General features: G+C 47.0%; 1 protein-coding gene across 4 annotated transcripts in view; it reads left to right on the plus strand.

The window, feature by feature from the left end:
- The window catches only part of LOC125706350 (A-kinase anchor protein 13-like), an 83,001-nt gene that overhangs the window by 46,284 nt on the left and 16,317 nt on the right, over positions 1–20,400 (plus strand). For 2 of the 4 annotated variants that reach the window (XM_048973015.1, XM_048973018.1), the window contains 10 exons: positions 5,696–5,783; positions 7,442–7,566; positions 9,615–9,955; positions 11,185–11,232; positions 11,885–11,944; positions 12,954–13,134; positions 13,228–13,330; positions 15,735–15,777; positions 15,875–15,986; positions 19,669–19,828. In XM_048973015.1, coding sequence (XP_048828972.1) covers positions 5,696–5,783; positions 7,442–7,566; positions 9,615–9,955; positions 11,185–11,232; positions 11,885–11,944; positions 12,954–13,134; positions 13,228–13,330; positions 15,735–15,777; positions 15,875–15,986; positions 19,669–19,828 — 1,261 coding nt within the window. The remainder of the gene's footprint in view (positions 1–5,695; positions 5,784–7,441; positions 7,567–9,614; positions 9,956–11,184; positions 11,233–11,884; positions 11,945–12,953; positions 13,135–13,227; positions 13,331–15,734; positions 15,778–15,874; positions 15,987–19,668; positions 19,829–20,400) is intronic. The other 2 variants (XM_048973016.1, XM_048973017.1) reach the window with 2 other exon arrangements.

Genomic DNA, 20,400 nt, shown 5'->3' on the forward strand with positions numbered 1-20,400 from the left:
CAGGTTTTTATCACATTGTGGGGGCCATTTGGTCCTTACAATGTAATACAAATGTAATATACACACACATGCACACACAAATACACACACCGATATCATTCTATGGGAAAAGCACTAATCCAAACAGTAGCAACCTTAACCTGTACCCAGGCCTAACCTTAACCATAAGTTACCAAACAAATTACAAGAAAATGTGGTCTCCACGTTAACATATTTTTATCCTATTGTAGGGACATATGGTCCCTACAATGTAATATATACATCACACAGGCACACATAAGTTGGTCTTCCTATCTAAATGGGCACCGTCCATTCATTTCCATGGGAAAAACCCTAATCCCAATCACGACACCCTTAACCCCTAACCAGCCCTATCCTTAACTAAACCTTTTGGCACTTTTACTTTTTTGACTGCATTCACAGATTTTTATAACATTGAGGTTATCCAAATGGGGACCTGAAGAAGTGTCCCCAAAAGTAAGGAAGTTTCAGGTTTTATCGCACTTTGGGGACCTCAAATGTGATCTATGCAAACCCACAGACACACACACACACGTCAGATAGCAGCGATACTGTGAAAGAAAAGGTGTGAAATTTGTTCTCACTCCGTCGTTGAGAACTACTGAGAAACTCAATATGCCTTGTGAGGATTTGCGATTTTTTTTTCCGCCCTGGTTTTTTTTCCTCGATTGGTTCCTTTAGCTTATATACTTAAAGATGTCTATAGCCTTGGGGACCCAGCCAGTTGAGGATGACGTACATTGCACCTCATGCCTGGTGTTCCGGTAGGGAGCTGGACCCCAAGCGCCTGGTTCAGAAACACTGCTTTAGTGGTTAATGAAGATTGCTTTACCCAAGTGATAAACGCATGTGTGCATCCATTTTCCATGTACGCATAAACCTACATGGATTCTGAGTGGTTTTTGACGTAAGTGCATGGGTCAATCATTACTTCACAAGCAGCAAAGCATTCCGGGACCCTTTTCTGTTCTCTCTCACATCCATTTCTAAGGGTTTAGGGCTGACCGCTGCCTGTTTTCAAGCACATATGTTTCTAAACTAATTTATCAGATCAACCATCGGTGAAGACCACAGTCTGTTTTCTGAACTAATAAAAACTTTGAACTATGGAAGTTTCTGGTTTGGCCGTAACGTTGCATAGCAGGCTGGAAAGTTAACTGAAGGTCAAGTCAGCAACTAGCCTTTAGCATGGTGTGCATTAAAGGTATTGGAATCCATTTATGTTGAATGTTTGCCTTTGAGTCTTGGTTGAAAAGCTTGAAGGCCGTAATGAATAGTCCCTGGAGTACGCCTGTGCCCTTCTCGTCTTTCCTGCAGAGCTACGGTTGTGGCTTGTATTTTCAAGGGTCTTAGCACGCTGCCGGCCATTGCTGCAGCCCGGCTCTCGCAGCCACCGCATGCTGACCCGAGGCTCACCATAACCGCAGTGTCACGCATGCGTTCTTACCGAGAAAGGCGTGTTTCGGTAACTTTTGTGGTGTGATTATAGTAAAGTCTGTTTTTCTTTTGTGACAATTCAGCTGTCTGTAAACGAGACTGAATTCCAGAACCCCCCCCCCCCCCCCCACCCAGAGCAGGCCGCTGTTTGTGACGTGAGTGAAGGGAACGCGAGTGGCAGGGCGGGCTTGTCCTTGGCGTCATGTGGCAGTTATGTCAGGGTCAGCCTGGCGTGGGAGAGGGGTCAGGGAGCTGGTCCCTGCCGGGCCGTGTGATCGCTCTGTGAACAGTAGAGTGTCGAGCTGGATCTCCAGTCAGGACAGCAGATTGGTTGAACCTCAAAGGCCAGTTCGTTGAGGCCATTCCTTATAAATCCATTACATTTTATTACGTGAACTCTGAATGGAGAAATAGGCCACAAATCTCGAAGAAAAAAAAAATATCTTGGATCATGAGAAGATGCCTTTTCATGATTTTATATGGGGGGGGTCACAGTATGCTTTCCAAAAATCGTGTTTATCTGCCTTCAGCATCAAGCGCCTGTTGAGTGTTGATTTTAACATTGTTGAAACAAGATTTTATGTACTGCTAAGCGTTCAACCAGCCTCTGTGCTGTGAGGGCAAGTGTGATATTTTCAGGCCTGACCTAAAGGTTGCCGAAGGTTACGGAAATGAGCCGTTCTCAGTGACGATGCACGCATGACATCACTGTCATAACGGGCCTCATGTTAAAATGCGACGGCTGGGAGTGGCAGTCTGCGACCCTGGCCAGCAGCATGCTAACACACGTGAAAATATGCCACAGCTGCCGTCTGTGCAGGATAGCCTCGTCTATTCCAGATCTTGCTCAAATTATGGAACATTTTAACTTCTCTTGCCATAATTATGTCCTCACTAATGTATCTACATTAGTGTCACTATGTGACTCTAGTCCCTTGAATTCACTGAATAAGTGCATTGAACAAATAAATGATATTTTGTGAATATTATTTTCTATAACTTCCATCCATCCATTTTCCAAACCGCTTATCCTAGTGGGTCGCGGGGGGTCCGGAGCCTATCCCGGAAGCAATGGGCACGAGGCAGGGAACAACCCAGGATGGGGGGCCAGCCCATCGCAGGGCACACTCACACACCATTCACTCACACATGCACACCTACGGGCAATTCAGCAACTCCAATTAGCCTCAGCATGTTTTTGGACTGTGGGGGGAAACCGGAGTACCCGGAGGAAACCCCACGACGACACGGGGAGAACATGCAAACTCCGCACACATGTGACCCAGGCGGAGACTCGAACCCGGGTCCCAGAGGTGTGAGGCGACAGTGCTAACCACTGCACCACCATGCCGCCCCTTTCTATAACTTAACACAGAAAAAAAAATTGAAATAATTCTTTTTGGCCCCAAAAAAGAAAGATTGGAAGTCATTGCTCACTACAAGTCCAGACAGGTATCTTGGTGTAGTCCTCTGTCTTGGGCCTTAATTTCAACAGCCACATTTGCAATTACAAAATCAGACTACTTCCCCAACAAACATCAGAAATGAAAGGATTCCTCTCTAAACAAGATACAGTAAAGCTCGTTCATATGTTTATTTTATATTTAGCAGGCTAGACTATTGTACATAACAGTGTCTTCATAGGTCTTAGTGAAAAATCAGTCAAACATCTGCAGCTCACCCAGAAGTCCTCACTAAACACCAAGAAAGAAAAGCATATCACACCAGTCCTTAAAACACGATAATGGCTTACTGTGCAAGTTTGATTTTAAAATACTATGATTACTGGTTTACTTATACATTATGAAGCATCCAGACCTCTGAGGTCATCTGGGAAAGGTTTACTCGGTGTTCCCAGAGTCAAGATGAAGCAGCATTCAGTTTCTGTGCTCCTCTTCTGTGGAACAAGCTTTCTGAAGACCTGAGGTCTGCTACCACTGTCGGCTCATTTAAATCAGCCTTAAAACGTCACTGTTTGTTGCAGCTTTTCAGTAAATTAAATCAGCAGGAGTTTAGTCATACACTGCCATTAGCATGTAACTTCTTTTTAGCTTCCTATTTATTTGTTTGTTTGGTTTTTAGGCTTTAAAAAAATCTTTTAAAGGTGAGTGTAATGTCTTTAGTGATTTAATATCTTTATTTTAATGTATCCTTCTGCCTCTGTAGAGGACTTTGAATTAACTTGGTTCTGAATTGTGCTGTATAAATAAACTTGCCTTGCCTAAAGAAAAAAAAAAAAAAACATTTTCCCATGCACAGAAATGGAATTGGCCTTATTTGGCAAGAGTTTGCATTCATCCTCAGATTTTGGTGGAAATTCCCTTTAAGCACCTAGAATTAAATATCAGGTGTGACAGACTGACTGGAATTTTATCTGAAATATATTGATCTCTGCTACATTGCCATGTCTCAAGTTTAAAAGCTTATGTTAATAAAAGGAGTGATTATTAGTTGGATTTGAAGTATTTTATTGGCTAGTGCATACTTTATTGTGTATTAGTCATTAAAAAATGTCATATTCCCCAGTCAGTAAATGCGTATGCTTTTGGGACAAGTTTGCTGCCACAGACACTCTTTCCTGAAGATAACTCAAAAACTATTTGACAAATCTTTGTCAACCTCATAGAGACGTTTTATGGGTGAAGGTCACCAAAAATTGAATTCACACACTTGATCCTGTTGAGAAAATAACTCAAAAAGTATTTGATGGATCGTTGTCAGGCCTTACAGATACACTATTTGGGTGAAGATTTGGACCTGTTCAAAACTGAAGCAACGACACTTGGTGAAAGAAGTGGGAAGGGTGACATGTCTAAGGTGCTTGACCTTGTGAACAGGATAACCCTATTTGATATTATTATTCTCTTTACTCAATTTGATGTTTGATGGATCTTATTACCACTTCATAATAACATTATATGTATGAACATCTACTCCTGATAGACCTAAGACAAATAGCCCCAAAATTGAAATTGTAGCAATAGGTGGCAGCAGAGGACAGACACATCAGCAGCCAGCAGCAGCCATATTGTGAGCACAATCATCTACCATGTGATCGTATTATGTGGAACGTTTTGCAAATTTACCTGTAAAATTTGTACATGTCATCAACTTTTGATGATGTTCTGAATATTGTAAAATATAGTTTATTTCGTCGACAGAAGGACTCGGCATATTTTATTGGTAGCAGTTTGGTAGCTGGTTGGCAAAATGTATTATGGGTAACTCAGCAAAATATATTGTTTGGGAATTTACCTCACGGGCAAGTATTTTAAGACTTTCTCTAGTGAATAAACTAAATCCTTCATCCTCTACTATGGAAAGTGGCCTTAGCTCTGGTGCTGCTAACTTTGAATAAGGATAAAGCTTAAATATCGGTCATCAGTATCAGCTAAGGTTGATACTGTCATGACCTGCGCATCTGGTATGTTCTGTGTATTTAGTCCGCGTCTGAGTCCGTTTTCCCCAGATCCGTCGTTGATGTTTGTATCGTGTGGTTAGTTTTAAGTTTGATTTTTTTTAATGCAGTAATTAATTTATTATCTTATTCAACAAATTACTTATTAGATTAGTAGACTAATCGAAAAAAATATTTTCCAGATTAATAGACAGGAAAATAATCTTTAGGTGCAACCCTAGATCTTGTACACACTTCTCCATGGGGCAACGTTTTTCTTGGCTAACTGGAGCTTGTATGCGTACAGTCAAAAACAGTATACATGTTAAGACTAGGACTAGGATAACATGTTTATTGGCTTCCACATTTCTAGTTGATCCATCTAGTAATTCTGAAAATTGTAGAGCTTGGGGGTGTGGGAGGAGTAGGGATGAGGTTGGAGGGAGGGGTGACGGGACTGTCCTTGCAAATCTAAAGAGTGAAAAAAGGTTTTAGACATCGTGGGGTTTCCTCCGGGTACTCTGGTTTCCCCCCACAGTCCAAAAACATGCTGAGGTTAATTGGGGTTACTAAATTGCCCGTAGGAGTGCATGTGTGAGTGAATGGTGTGTGAGTATGCCCTGCGATGGGCTGGCCCCGCATCCTGGGTTGTTCCCTGCCTCATGCCCATTGCTTCCAGGATAGGCTCTGGAACCCCCGCGACCCAGGAGGATAAGCAGTTTGGGAGATGGATGGATGGATGGATATCTAAGATAGTTTACGCGGTATATGATTATGAATCACATTTTTTTCCGGTGTTGTTAATGTGTGTTATGTGTGTTTTGTACTTTTTTTATTCAGATCCACAGAGAAAGGGACACCTTCCCTTCTGTCAATTGCTGTTCAGAGCCCAATGTCCTGGAAAGGAAGCAGAGCTCGGCTAGTCCTGGTAAGAACAGCATTCTCCGGAATCTGAAATATCAAGTATCCTAGGAAATTGATAACTGGATGAGTTTGTTTGAGGCAAAGTCGTATAGATATCCCAAGAAGATCCAGATGGATCGTGGGTGTGACATCCACCACTTTTAACACTTAAAAAGAAAAATCATAGATAAATTTTAGGGTGAATCAGGTGACCCTTGTGATTTGGCTGCTGGCAATACAATCCTTCCAAGTTCACGGAGATGCACTTCTCTTGTGTCCAGGGTAGAAAAGTTGCAGGCACATAATGCCAAGTTCCTTTATGAAGCATAAAGATCTGCTTTGTGTCCTGAGGTATGAGCTGTCAGGCCTGTCTCCTCACAGCTACTGGCAAAGTGTTAACTTTGCGTCTACTGCTAAAGTATGCTAAACGTCTGCCTTTAATGAACGGTGTCTGAGATGAGGAATGGTGGCCCTCAGGCCAATATGTGTATTTCTGATGCATTTGACAAACACAGTTTATGAGTTATGGGGAAATGTCAACCCATAGTTAGTGCAGTAGTAAGTCGTGTGGCATGTGGCCAGTCATGTTTGGAGACAAGTCCATGACTGAGGACCAAGGAAAATTCACTTTACTGTAGCTTTCCTCCAATTGCTTTGCCATTAGTCTGCTGTAGACAAGTTTGCAGGCCCATAGAGCCATAGTTGCCAGTCTCTAAAGTTTTGAACCTATTGATCAGGTAGTCTAGCTCTCAGGGTTTGGACATCTGTCTGGTAGCCAAGCTCAGTTTATTGGGAGCCCTCTGTCTCATAACCCAGGTGTCTTGGCTATCGTAGTCAGATGACCCAGTTCTTAGGGTTCAGAGCTCTTCAGTCAGGTAGCCAAGCCCTGTGTATTTGGGTCTGTCAGTCTGGTAGCCAAGCCCTGTGTATTTGGGTCTGTCAGTCTGGTAGCCAAGCCCTGTGGGTCTGGACCTCTTGTTCAGTGGTTTGGTTTGTCATGCAAACTGATCCTTGAAGTACCGTATTCTGCCATAGTCCAGTAAAGAATGTTAAGTGCGAAACAATCACAGTTAATTTTGCAGAAGTATTTGGCTGAGGTGGACATTTTTTTTTTTGTTTTTACTTTGGTTGTAATGCTACACCTTGTCAAATATTTGAAGAATGCCGGAGATCAGAAGCTCGCCATTGTGTTGGGATTACCTCATGAGGCTCATCTTTGAAACACGCTCAGGATACTGGTTTTCCGATGTCGTCTGCCCCTCCCTTGGGATCGATCGCCCCAGGGTCCAGCCAGTGTCTGTGCGATGCTGACTCATGGTCCCATTGTATTAACGTGAGATGGAACGGGAATTTGTTGCGGAAGGAAATTAATGCCTTCCTTTGTAGAACAGGAGGACAATGATAAAAGAAAATTACAAGAGATCATTTGTTTTGCTAACTGAACTCTACATCCTGCTTGGGGTGGAGCAACAGAGCAATAACCGATTGCTCTGTCGTTGCGTGTTTTGGGTCACCGACCACGTTTAATTTGGTCATCAGCCCCGTTGGGCTGGGCTTCTCCCATCTAGTCATCATCTCATTTGTGAGCCGGACTTGCAGGGCTTTTGGTGACTGTTTTCGGGGCTTGTGAAACGCGATACGCATTTTGGATTTCAGCTAGGCCGCCTGTCCCTCTTTTCCCAGAATCCCCCGAGTCGCTCACCCCTCGCAGCACGGGGAGCTCGTTGTCCATGCCACAGCGGGACTCAGGCAGCGACGCAGACTGCCTCTCCTGCACCGATCCCGGGGATGACGTCTTGTTCCGGAAGGTGAGCTCACTGGGTGGGTCAGGGCTATGAGTTGGCATTATGGGATGGGAATAGCTCATTTATTTACTTGCACTTTTATCGGTGTGTTATACTTTTGTTGTTCACTTAACATTAAAATTATCAGTGTTGTCAAGTATCTATACTGCTATTGATTTTACTAATTAATTGGGTTTAATAATTGTGACTCCATTTCAGTCCTGTCCCTTTATTAGATTATCATTTTACATAAGCGCCTTCCAAGAGTAGTTCCTGTTTCATTTCATAGTGAGTGGCTGTTAATGTGAGATCAGGGGTATCTTTGTTCGTCTGCTGTCTCTTTAAAGCTCCCTGCCTTTATGTTTTGGGTTTACCCACCGGTATATCACTGGTGAATATCACTCCTCTGCACTTTGCTAATGCCGATGACCTTGTCTGCCCGGGGGGAGGGGGGGGGGATTCTTATGACCTCATCGTCATTTCTCTGAAGCTCTGCTCCTCGCTAAAACTTAGGAGAAGTCGGTCATGGAGCATATGAACGTAAGGTGCTCATGCTGGCTCCTTCAGAATAGCCCTGTGTTACTCGGGTCCCTCGGCCAGTATCTCTCACCCCACAAACTCTTCCAGCTGCGTTCGGCTTGCTGCTGAGGTCTCGTACATACAAGCCGATGGAAGTCTCCTCTGTGTCTGCGTTTATGCTACGTTATAAAGGGCAAGTTTATTTCCCTTTATTAAAGCAGCCTGTCCTCACTGAGCAGCTATTATGGAAATCGGCACCCAGTGTTTTTCCTACATCTGTACTGTAGAGTATCTGATCTCATATGCTGTTTCATATGCATTGGTTTTGGACAGATTTAGCAGCTCAAGCTATGTGTAAGTACTTATGACAAAGGGTTTAACTTTAGCTGTTTGACCCAACATTCTATATTGGCTATGAGACGCTGTGCTACATGCTTAGAAAATGTTGGGAAATGTGCGTATATTTGGAGTCTTATATTCTAGATAAGCCCCCCACCCCACACCTTCGTTCACCGCCCATTTTTCCAAAAATTGAGTATGGTTATTATGTTCACTCATTGCACTCCACCTCCTGACACCACAATGCAAACATTAATAAGTTTGGTGGAAAAGGTCAAGCTTCCAATACTGTGTTTCTCGTAGGATGCCTGTCTTCACACTGTGTGGTGTTTTGGGATGAAATGGTCCTTGCAGTGTTTCGGTGATCCCTCCAGTGTAGCGTACTCCCTCTAGCCAATGAGGACGTTAATGCAAATTCACAGAAGCACCATTGGAAAAACCTTTTCTGGTAGCCCATTGGTAGACATGCTCAGTCCAGCTCTGAGGACCTTAACACTGCACTGGTGTTTCTGTGTTGAGAGCAGCCTGACAGTATGTATGTCTGTGTTCAGAGTTATTGTGCAGCCATGTGCCACCTTATAGGTCCCAGGCTTTTTGGAGGACATCCAGTTGCATCACTAGTGCAGTTGAATTAAAATTTTTTTAAATATATTCACATCAGTTTATGCTCAACTTATTTTTTCATTGCTGTTTCACTAAGTAATGAATTTAAATGACGTTGGTCATCAGCTATCAGTTAAAAACCCACAATGTCCACATGTTATGTTTACATGGGGGGGGACCAAACACAGTAGAGTAGTATGCAGTTAGACAACAGATTCAAGAAAGGAGTGCAGTGACAGGTAGCCTATAATGTTCAGTGAAACGAAAGTTCAGAAATGTTTATTCATTATAGCTAATGTACTTTTTTCATATGCAACACCATGGTTTATATTGTAATGCATGTGAATGGGCTCGCACATGAAATTCACACATCTAGCCTAATACACAGCTAGCTTAGCCTGGTTAGCAAATGAACAAGCATGTGCTAATGCCTTACCTGTACTTCACGATGATGATGACGATAATGATCTCTCTGTGCACTGAACTGCCTGCCAGTGTTTTATTACTGAAAAGCTGAAAGTGTCTGTGTGTTGAATGACTTGATTGTTTCTGAGCTGAAAAGCTAAAAGCTAAACGTCTGTCTGAACTTGTCTCTCCGCTTCGGTCCACAGGGGGACGGAACAGCAACTGGAGACAGCAGTAGTGAGGTGTGGGCCTCCTGTTCCTCTACGGACGACACGGCCAGCACAGGAACGCCGGGCTCTGTCCGGGAGCATCGTGCCCGGAATGCCACCTTTGGCTCAGATGAAGGGAGGCCCCCTGGGGAGGCGGGAGGCAAGGCTGGGGGTGTGGGAGGGGCCGAGGCCGAAGAGGAGGCCAAGGACAGGCTGACGGAGGTGCCGGCCCGCGCCACCATCCTGCGTTCCTCGGTGCGCTCCCTGTCACCCCTCCGCCGCCACAGCTGGGGGCCAGGAAAGAATGCGGTGGGGGAGGCAGAGCTGAGTCCACGCAGGTGAGTCTCTTACCCCCCCAAACTGTGGGGAGACACTGTCAGGCTCTGAGCATCTTTGTCCTGAGCTGTCAGATCTGCCTGGATTGGCTGCTAGGTTATTAATTGTCAAAATCGTTTGCTTAGCTAAACTGTAAATTGTTAACGTGTTGGTTAAGAGAACTCTGCTTTGGTTTGGGTGCCTTGCCCTGGGACATGATCTTTGGTCAGTCACAGTAAGATCTGTATCTGAATATGAGAACCTGCCCCCCCCCCCCCCCCCCAACACTGAGGGTTATGCAGGGCGCTGATTAATTAGCTGCCAGTTTTTGGTTTGAATAAATGCATATGATGTATGAGGCACAGGGGTTTTCCTGGAGTAATCGCAAGGGGCTGCAACAGCAACCTGAGACAGGTCATGAGTCATGAGCATGGTGGCTTGCTGCACAAGAAGTGGGGGGGGGGGTGTTACTCGGCCCCTGCTTTAATTAAATATTTAATCAAACAAACAATGGATGAGGATGTTTGTGTGTTTACAGGTTACAGTGTCTTTGGGGCCATGCATGTTAAGTGTGATATTGAATAAACAAATGCAGACGCGTGTGTGTGTGTGTGTGTGTGCGCGTGCGTGCGTGCGTGCGTGCGTGCGTGCGTGTGTGTGTGTGTGCGTGTGTGTGTGCGTGCGTGCGTGCGTGCGTGCGTGCGTGCGTGCGTGTGTGTGTGTGTGTGTGCGTGTGCGTGCGTGTGTGTGCTCGCTCATGAATGATCCATTCTATGGCCATGGTTCTCTACAATTTCAGCTGTCAACCCTGCTGTACCTTTTCAGTGCACACCCCTTACCGGGACACAGGGTTTCAGCATCTTTACACTTGCATTCTGGGATACCAGTAGGCCTGTTTAGTAACCGTGGTGGGAGCGTAGTGGCGTAGTCCTTCCTAGTGGGAAAGCACTCTGTGGCCTTCAGTAAACAGCTGCATTATCTCCTGGGGACTGTGTGGTGGGAGAGAGAGAGATTTTATTTTCATAGGAACTGTTGACCCTTCGCCCCCGTGGTGGTGACAGTTGTTGGTTTGGTTCAACATCAACCTCCTCTTTCTTCCTCATCCTATCCTCATCCTCTCTCTGGAGATACTCCATCTAACTTCCATAGTTTGTCACTTTGAAAAACTGCATTAATCAGTTTCTTCTCTTCAGGGCTGAACAAATGAGCGTACCACTTTGTCATTCCATCCCTTGTCATCCATCATTTTCAGTACATTGAGAAGGCCGGAGGACAGGAAGCCGTCATTTCATAGGAGGAGGTATAGCAAAGGACAATTCTTCTTTTGATCGCCACCGGTCTGCAAAACACTTTCTGAAAAAACTGCTACTAGTTGCACTATCATCTAGAACAGCAGCTCATGCTGGTGAATTCTGCATGTCACGTAATAGGCTTTAATGCGTGTGATTCACACCTGGGTCAGCAGGGGAAGTGACTTGCTCTCCAAGTACGATTGCACACCCTGTAAGTGTCTAGGCATCTATTGATGAGTGCAGCCCTCAAAGAGACATAACAGCATGATGCTAGACATATTGCATTTTGGCTTCTGGAGAAGCTGGGTCTTCGGAGCTGCTGTAGGGCAGTTCAGGCTGCTGTAGGGCAGTTCAGGCTGCTGTAGGGCTGTTCAGGCAGCTGTAGGGCAGTTCAGGCTGCTGTAGGGCAGTTCAGGCAGCTGTAGGGCAGTTCAGGCAGCTGTAGGGCAGTTCAGGCTGCTGTAGGGCAGTTCAGGCTGCTGTAGGGCAGCTCAGGCAGCTGTAGGGCAGCTCAGGCTGCTGTAGAGGGAAGTGTGAGTGGCAGTAACACATTGTGGCAGCCTGTGCATTCCACTGAGCTCACCCACCCAGTAACTTCATCCTCTCTATCCCCGTGTCCATGGCCCACCCTTGGCCGCTCCGGTCATTTTTCCGCTCCAGTTTGAGCTGGTGTCCCTTGGATGGCCCTGGTCCCAACACGGACGAGATCAGTACCAGAAGGTACGCTGTGCCTGGAAAGGGGGCGGAGTCAGGTTAGGAAGAGTTTGGGGGGAGGTGGGTGAGAGGTTGAGGTTGAGGTGGACGAATAGTATTTGTCGGTGTCTCTTCATCTCTTTCTCTCTGTCTCCACCCTCTGCTAATCTTTGCTAACCCTCAAGCCAACAGTAACTTCCTTCTCATAATTTGAGGAAGTCTAACAATATCAAGATTCTCCACGAACAAACATCAAATTCTTCTTGCTTTTCGCCCGATTTTCACACTTGCCGTTTGACTTCTGGTGACCCTCACCTTGTATTTAACAATGACTAACATAATAATCTGCGTCACAGAGCCTGAGGTCAGGTAAGCAGCGCTTCTCAGTCATTTACTGTACGTCATCTGATGCTGATTAGTTGTGAGTCCCGTTGCTGTATGAATGTGAGGGTGTTTTATCTGCTTTCAGCTTCATCCAGCTTAACAGTTCTGCGGCAAACGCACTGCATGGCTTCACTGAAGCATTTTAGTGTGGAACGCATTGTGACCAGTGTGCAGAAACGCGGTCTGGAGACACTCGAGCAGCCGCCTCTCTCCAGTCTGACCTGATTTCTCACCGTCTGCCTGCTTAACTGGCCTTTCTTTAGTCTCCCTGCCCTCCTTCATGGAGACTTGGGCAGTATAACAGAGGGAGTGCTGTGCTTTCATGCTCCCCCATTTCATCGTGTACATTGGCCTGCCCCTGCCAACCCGTTCTCACCCCTGAGGGCACATTGTTTCTCTTCACACAGGCATTGCTTTTTGTCCTGGGGGGTATCTTTCCCACCGAGAAACAGCGTTATTGTCGTGCAGATCATCACGCGCTCGCTTCGCTAATAAGTGTTTCAACAGCAGCATCCCACAGTACGTGCGAATGACGTGAGAAATTGGTCTTTTGAACAGGAAGTAACTTCAGTTAGCTCGCCCACCCCCACCGAGCAGCTGTCTGCTGTGGCTGGGTGTCGCTAACCTCTCCAGTGTACCTGTCTCACTTCAGCTACAGCCTGGAGGGCCTGACCGCAGATGGCGACGCCAAGGAGCCCCTCCCGCAAGTCAGCCCTCCGCGGGATCCCGGGACGTCGTCCCAGCTGGACAGTGAAGACAGGGGGTCGCTGGTCTCCTTGACTGAGGAGGAACAGGAGTCCTACCTGGGGGACTGCAGCAGCCTGGACAGTCAGGTGAAGGCACTGTTTATGTGCAGCCCCCGCGATTAGCCATCTCTCTCGGTGCTCTTCCTGTGCAGCTTATGGATGAGATGTTTCCTGTCGCAGAACTCGATGCGCATCCGGCCCGTGATGCAGAGCGGCTCGTCCATGACTCTACCCCTGACCAAATCCGTGTCCATGCTGGCCATCAGTCAGAAGGACCTGGACGGTATGTATCAGTGCAAACTGCTGCAATGGGAACCAGCTGACTGCTCCCTGCTTGGGGCTGCTACTCTCAGTATGATTGTTATTATTATTATTATTTTGTAAGTATGTGGTAAATTTAACCTGTCTTGTGCCTTCATCTCTAAAAGAGGTCGATCCTAAGGATTCATTGCCCGTGCAATGTCGTTCTTTAATCACAATGAGAGATTCCGATCATCCGTGAGTTTTCCCAGTGCAGAAATTGGATTTGGAAGAGGCAATTCCTATACACCCTGCCCCCCAGCCATCCAGGCCCCCTGATTCCAGCAGGTGCAGGTGTGCGCACAGGGTGGTCCTGCACCCTTGTGTGGTGTTTAACGGGTTGTTTCTCTGATCTCTTTGTTATGTTCTGATATCTTCGTTAAACCAAGAGAATGGGCAGACTTGGAAAAGGAGGCATATCATCTTCTCCTTCAGCATCTCTCCTGTCCTCCCCAAATCTAAACCTCTCTTTTCTATTGGCTCTTCATCCAGTGATGAGGAGGAGTCTAAGAGTAAGTATGTGTGGTCTCTGCTGTAAGCTTCCTGCCTCTATAGACGTCCTCTAACCCCATTACCAAAGGTGTGCGGCAGCATTCTGCAATAAACCACCATCCTAATGTCCCCGGCCAGGCACGGATGATGCCGTTTGCCTCTCACCATAGTTCTGCTTGTCTTGGTGTTTCCACCAGGCCAAAAAGATCCCCTACTTCTGTGCCTTAGACCACACAGTCCGGTTGCTTTTTAAGTTGTCCATATTTCCCATGTCTTTGCATCCGCGATGTCTTTGCTCGTTTTCTGTTGAATTTATCGGCCCCCGAGACCAGATTTTTTGAAATTCTGCTAAACTATGAGCTTTTGTTTTTTTGTTTGTTTGTTTTTTTTTGATGCATCTAGACTTTGTTTTCTTTCCATGTCAAACAAAACATGTTTCTCAAAGCTGGATGTAAACTAAAGTCTAGAGTGACTCATGTTCTTTTTCTCAAGTAGTATTTTTTATGATCTTGCTTAAGGTGCAGTGGGTAGTTTTCTGATTTCTCAGAACAAAAGTCATATCCGGTTTAATTTAAACACCGTCAAAGTTGTGGCTGGTTTTTTCACGCTCACAGAGAAAACACAGACCTGTAACCAGGTGCAGAACCTCCTGTAACCAGGTGCAGAACCTCCTGTAACCAGGTGCAGAACCTCCTGTAACCAGGTGCAGAACCCCCTGTAACCAGGTGCAGAACCTCCTGTAACCAGGTGCAGAACCTCCTGTAACCAGGTGCAGAACCTCCTGTAACCAGGTGCAGAACCTCCTGTAACCAGGTGCAGAACCTCCTGTAACCAGGTGCAGAACCCCCTCAGTGACGAGCTACTTTTGATAAGTAGCAGATGTAGATCTTGTCTTTGTCAGTATTTCAGTCATGTCAAGGACAACCTTCAGGTTCTCGTCTTTTGGTTGCTCTGCATGTGAACAGTTACTGATTGAATGATATGTTTTGCTCTTTTTTTTGAAAGAAAATTCCCAGATGCTTTAAGGTTTGCCGATGCCTTTGTCATCCTGCAGCATTTGAATAAAATCTGTGAAACTGCTAAGTTTGTAAGAGGAGATGAAGGTTCAAGGATTTTTTTTTCTTCATTGATTTTTCTAGCCGAGGTCCTCACTGCCTACGTGTTTCCCATGCTGTTCTCAATTCCCTCCCCTGTAAACATTAATATGCTGATATAAATAAATAAGGCCTGCCTGTGTTTCCCCTGTGTGTGGAAGCTAAATCTGGGGTCTTACCCTGGGAGTGTACTAATAGACAGCTGAGGTCTAGTTTTGGGTAATTACCGTTACATGTCACAAGGTGTTTACCTTATACAACTAAAACGTGTATATGAAGGTGTGATTAGCTGTGTTAGTGAATTTTGGCAGAGCAGCTCTGTCATTAGCAATGTTAGTGGATGTCAGGAGGCCGGCTCGGTCGTTAGCTTTCTTAGCTAATGTTGGCAGGCCTGCTTGGTCCTTAGCTGTATTAGCAAATATTTGCAGGTAGGCTCAGTCCTTAGCTATGTTAGCAGATATCTCTAGGCCAGCTTGGTTCTTAGCTGTGTTAATAGATGTCAGCGGGCCAGCTCAGTCATTAGCTGTGCTAGTGGATGTTAGCAGGCTGGCTCAGTCCGTAGCCGTGTTGGCGGGTGTTAGTGGACCAGCTCAGTCGTTAGCTGTGTTTGTGGATGTCTTGGGTCGTCATGGTCGTTAGCTGTGTTAGCAGACGTCTGCAGACCGGCTCGGTTGTTAGCTATGTTAGCAGATTGTCACCAGGCTGGCTCAGTTGTTAGTTTGTGTTGTTGTGATCCCTTCCTTTGTAGGAATTGTTTTGCTAGATAACAGCGAGATAACAGCTTCTTTGTTCTTTCTGCAGGCATGAGGTCTTCATCCCGGACTCTGGGCTCTTTTTCGAACAGGTCAGCCATGTGATTCCTCATTCACTCTACCTGTGTGCAATGTCCTCTCCTCCCACATTTAGTGACCCCCCCCCCCCCCCCCCACTTCTCCTGGCAGTATTTCCGAGGAGGACCCTGGCCCACTGAGGAGTTATACTGAAGGCAAGAGTGGGACCAAAGTGAGCCGCACCTTCAGCTACCTCAAGAGCAAGATGTACAGGAAGAGTAAGGTGAGTGCGGTTTTGGCACAGGCCGTCTGACACAGGTGGATACGGCGAGGGCGGCTTTGGCACAGGCTGTCTGACACAGGTGGATACGGCAAGTGTGGCTTTGGCACAGGCCGTCTGACACAGGTGGATACGGCGAGGGCGGCTTTGGCACAGGCTGTCTGACACAGGTGGATACGGCGAGTGCGACTGGCACAGGCCGTCTGACACAGGTGGATACGGCGAGTGCGGCTTTGGCACAGGCCATCTGACACAGGAGGGTACGGAGAGTGCGGCTTTGGCACAGGCCGTCTGACACAGGTGGATACGGCGAGTGTGGCTTTGGCACAGGCCGTCTGACACAGGTGGATACGGCGAGTGTGGCTTTGGCACAGGCCGTCTTACACAGGTTGGTACGGCGAGTGCGGCTTTGGCACAGGCCGTCTGACAGGTATGGGTACAGTAACTGCGGACTTGGTACGGGCCGTCTGACACGTAGGTATGGTGAGTGTGGCTTTGGCACAGGCTGTCTTACACAGGTTGGTACGGCGAGGGCGGCTTTGGTACGGGCCGTCTGACACGTGGGTATGGTGAGTGCGGCTTTGGCACAGGCCGTCTGACAGGTATGGGTACAGTAACTGCGGGCCGTTTCACACGTGGGTATGGTGAGTGCGGCTTTGGCACAGGCCGTCTGACAGGTATGGGTACAGTAACTGCGGGCCGTTTCACACGTGGGTATGGTGAGTGCGGCTTTGGCACAGGCCGTCTGACAGGTATGGGTACATTAACTGCGGGCCGTTTCACACGTGGGTATGGTGAGTGCGGCTTTGGCACAGGCCGTCTGACAGGTATGGGTACATTAACTGTGGGCCGTTTCACACGTGGGTATGGTGAGTGTGGCTTTGGCACAGGCCGTCTGACAGGTATGGGTATATTAACTGCGGGCCGTTTCACACGTGGGTATGGTGAGTGCGGCTTTGGCACAGGCCGTCTGACAGGTATGGGTATATTAACTGCGGGCCGTTTCACACGTGGGTATGGTGAGTGCGGCTTTGGCACAGGCCGTCTGACAGGTATGGGTACATTAACTGCGGGCCGTTTCACACGTGGGTATGGTGAGTGTGGCTTTGGCACAGGCCGTCTGACAGGTATGGGTACATTAACTGCGGGCCGTTTCACACGTGGGTATGGTGAGTGCGGCTTTGGCACAGGCCGTCTGACAGGTATGGGTACAGTAACTACGGGCCGTTTCACACGTGGGTATGGTGAGTGCGGCTTTGGCACAGGCCGTCTGACAGGTATGGGTATATTAACTGCGGGCCGTTTCACACGTGGGTATGGTGAGTGCGGCTTTGGCACAGGCCGTCTGACAGGTATGGGTATATTAACTGCGGGCCGTTTCACACGTGGGTATGGTGAGTGCGGCTTTGGCACAGGCCGTCTGACAGGTATGGGTATATTAACTGCGGGCCGTTTCACACGTGGGTATGGTGAGTGCGGCTTTGGCACAGGCCGTCTGACAGGTATGGGTACAGTAACTGCGGGCCGTTTCACACGTGGGTATGGTGAGTGCGGCTTTGGCACAGGCCGTCTGACAGGTATGGGTACATTAACTGCGGGCCGTTTCACACGTGGGTATGGTGAATGCGCCCTTGGGGCTTCTCAAGAGGAAGCTTTCAAGATGACATGCTTCATTTTTCAGTGCCTTTCTTCTTTTTTCTGCCAAATATTTTCTTGATGTTTTTTTTTAACCGCTTTTGTGTTACTACTAAAAAGCCTCATTAAATGTATAATAACACCTTACCTACGGCTGACATGAGGGGTGACAGAATCTACATGAACCTTTCCTGCCTGCACTGAGACACACTAATTGTAACACTGGTACAGCAGTAGAAGCCCCCTCACCCAGGCCAAGTAATGGGGGGAAATGAACCATATGATAGCACAGTAATCGCCTCATCTCTTTGGGTTGGGGGAAGTTCAGCAGGAAAGCCAGGCCCCCGTAATTTGTGTCCCTCCATTCCCCCAGGTAAAAAAAACACCACGGCCCTCCTGCAAGATGACCTTTAATTTCAAGTCCCAGTTTTTCCTACTGATGTGGGCTTCTGATATCAGTCAGGGTGTAACTGTATCTAAGGGTGGTTGTGTTATGGAGTCAGTCACACAGCAGTCAGCGGTTACACAGCAGATGCTATCTCGGATAGACCTGGTTAGAAGTTCGATTTTGTCAAAGTAATTTTGCTGACGCCTGATGCTTTGCGGATAATGTTCTCCTATCGAGAATTTTTATTATTGTTTACTTGTACAACTTGAGTGCATTGTGATTTCCAGTTTGAATGGGTGTAGCTTATTTTCGCAGGACACTTGCATTGTATAGAACTTGTATGATATTTTTAATAAGTAGAGGTTTTACGAAATAGTTTAGCTAGTATCTAGTGTTGAAGTGGGCAGAGCCATGTTGGGTCCTACGTCTTTAAGACTTCCCCGAGTCATTACGCGGACCCAGAGGCAGCGTTCCCATCTGCCCTTACCTCACTTCCTCCCCGCGGCTCTGGGGCTCCTGAGAGGCAGTGTGTATCCAGAGCGGGTGGCTGGTGGCTGCCTGTTCTGCCGTCATGTTTAACAGACGCCTCTTTGAGTGGCAGGGCGGCTCCTTGAAGCTGAGGGCAGTCAGGGAGTCAGAGGTAGGGGGTCACCGCCAGGCCGGGGGGGTAAGGGTCGTTGCCGGCATTTCCCCCGCGTTCATCGCAGATATGTGCTCTTCGTCTTGCTTTTTCTGCTCCTCCTCCTTCTCGGTTCTTTCTCATTTTTAGTCTGCCTCTCCCAATGGCAGCCTGTAAACTTCCTGTTTCATGCAAGAAGCAGAGTTGTCTTCGCCTTTATGTGCTCTGCTTTACGCGCGGTTCCCGTCTTTGGAGTTCAGCGTTGATTCGGCTTGCCCTCATTAGCCTAAAACTTGCTACAGGCATAATGAGCTTCTGTCAGTTGCTGTCAACTGATCTTGATGTAAATGAACTGTGTCCTGTACTGAGGAAAGTGGGATAGCCCAGGGCACCATGGGAACGAAACCAGCAACATTAATTGTAAACCACCTAAGAAGGTGGGGAAACCATTGAGTGGGAAATAAATTGATATATAAATAATACAGAGCTTAATATGAGTGCCTGTATTTGTAGATTTGTTTGTAATTCAGACCTCAAAGAACAATTTAACCGGGGTTTAATGAGAAACAGGTGATTATAACGATGCCAGCCTTATGTAATCCCTTAATTCAATTTTTACTCCAGATTCTAGGTTTCACACGCAATGTGGGGGGAAAATTCCGACTGAGCCCCCTTTAAAACCAGCTGTTTCCTTTTGGGATGGTATGCCGCTGGCCGCTGTCACTTTTCGGTGTGACCTTGTCATGAGATCTGATTATGAGATGCGATTTGAGTGCCACAAGCCGCGAGCACTTCAGGTCTGTGGGCTCGTCACCAATGTGGGCCAGCGGCCCATTAGTGGTTCTTTGGAGTGACGTCAGGTGCAGCTTCCGCAGATCATCGCAGTCCGTAGTTCGTATGGCGATTCCTCATGGAAGTTCCCCGTATGTCCATTTGCGTTTTTCCTAGTGTAGAGTGTTTGGAGATGGAGATACAGGTTAAGGCTGATAGGCTGCTTTCAGAGCTAAGTCTGACCCCCCCCACCCCCTCCCCCTCCCTTACAGGAGAAGGACAAGGACAAAAACAAGGAGAAAGACAAGGAGGTCAAGGAAAAGGAGAAAAAGACACTCAACGGGCACCTCTTCAGCACAGTCACCTCGCCCTTCGCCCAGTGCCACCAGTGCAGCAAGCCCATTGGCATGAAGGATGCGTTCTCCTGTTCCAGTAAGACCATTGCACTCTGCACTCTTTCCTACTAGACGGGTTTCTGTGCTGAGGGCTGTGCGTTGAAGTTCTCTGTAAAGATCAGCGAATGTTCGCTTCCAGTAAATGCTTCTCTTTTTCTTAATTTTTTAAATTTTTTTCTTTTTCTCTCTCTTGCTGCAACGAGCGTAGATCTCCGTGTGGTCTGCTCTCGTCGTCCTGTTCAGAGGAGGGAAGAACATTTTTCTCCTCAATTGGGATGGATCTTTTCATTAACCTCAAATGCTAATGCTAGACTTTTCCATATTAGACCATGTATATCTCTGTTTTGCTGTACTTTATGAAGATCGTTTTTAGGGTTTTCGGGGTTGAGCGAGGGGGGGGAGGGGTTAAGAAATGGTTTGTGGAACAGGAAATAGATCGTAAACTGTGAGATGAAGTAGGCGTCTGCAGCCTGAGGAAGCCTGTGAGCGTTTCACAAGACTCCGGCAGCGCCTAGCAACGGGGAAAGAGGAAGAGTGACTTCACCCTGTGTAGCAATGTTAGCATCCCAGCTAGCACAGAAGTGCTGCATGGAGTGGGGGCTCAAGCGT

The sequence above is a fragment of the Brienomyrus brachyistius genome, chromosome 13, assembly GCF_023856365.1.
Source record: "Brienomyrus brachyistius isolate T26 chromosome 13, BBRACH_0.4, whole genome shotgun sequence".
In the NCBI taxonomy this organism is placed as follows: Eukaryota; Metazoa; Chordata; class Actinopteri; order Osteoglossiformes; family Mormyridae; genus Brienomyrus; species Brienomyrus brachyistius.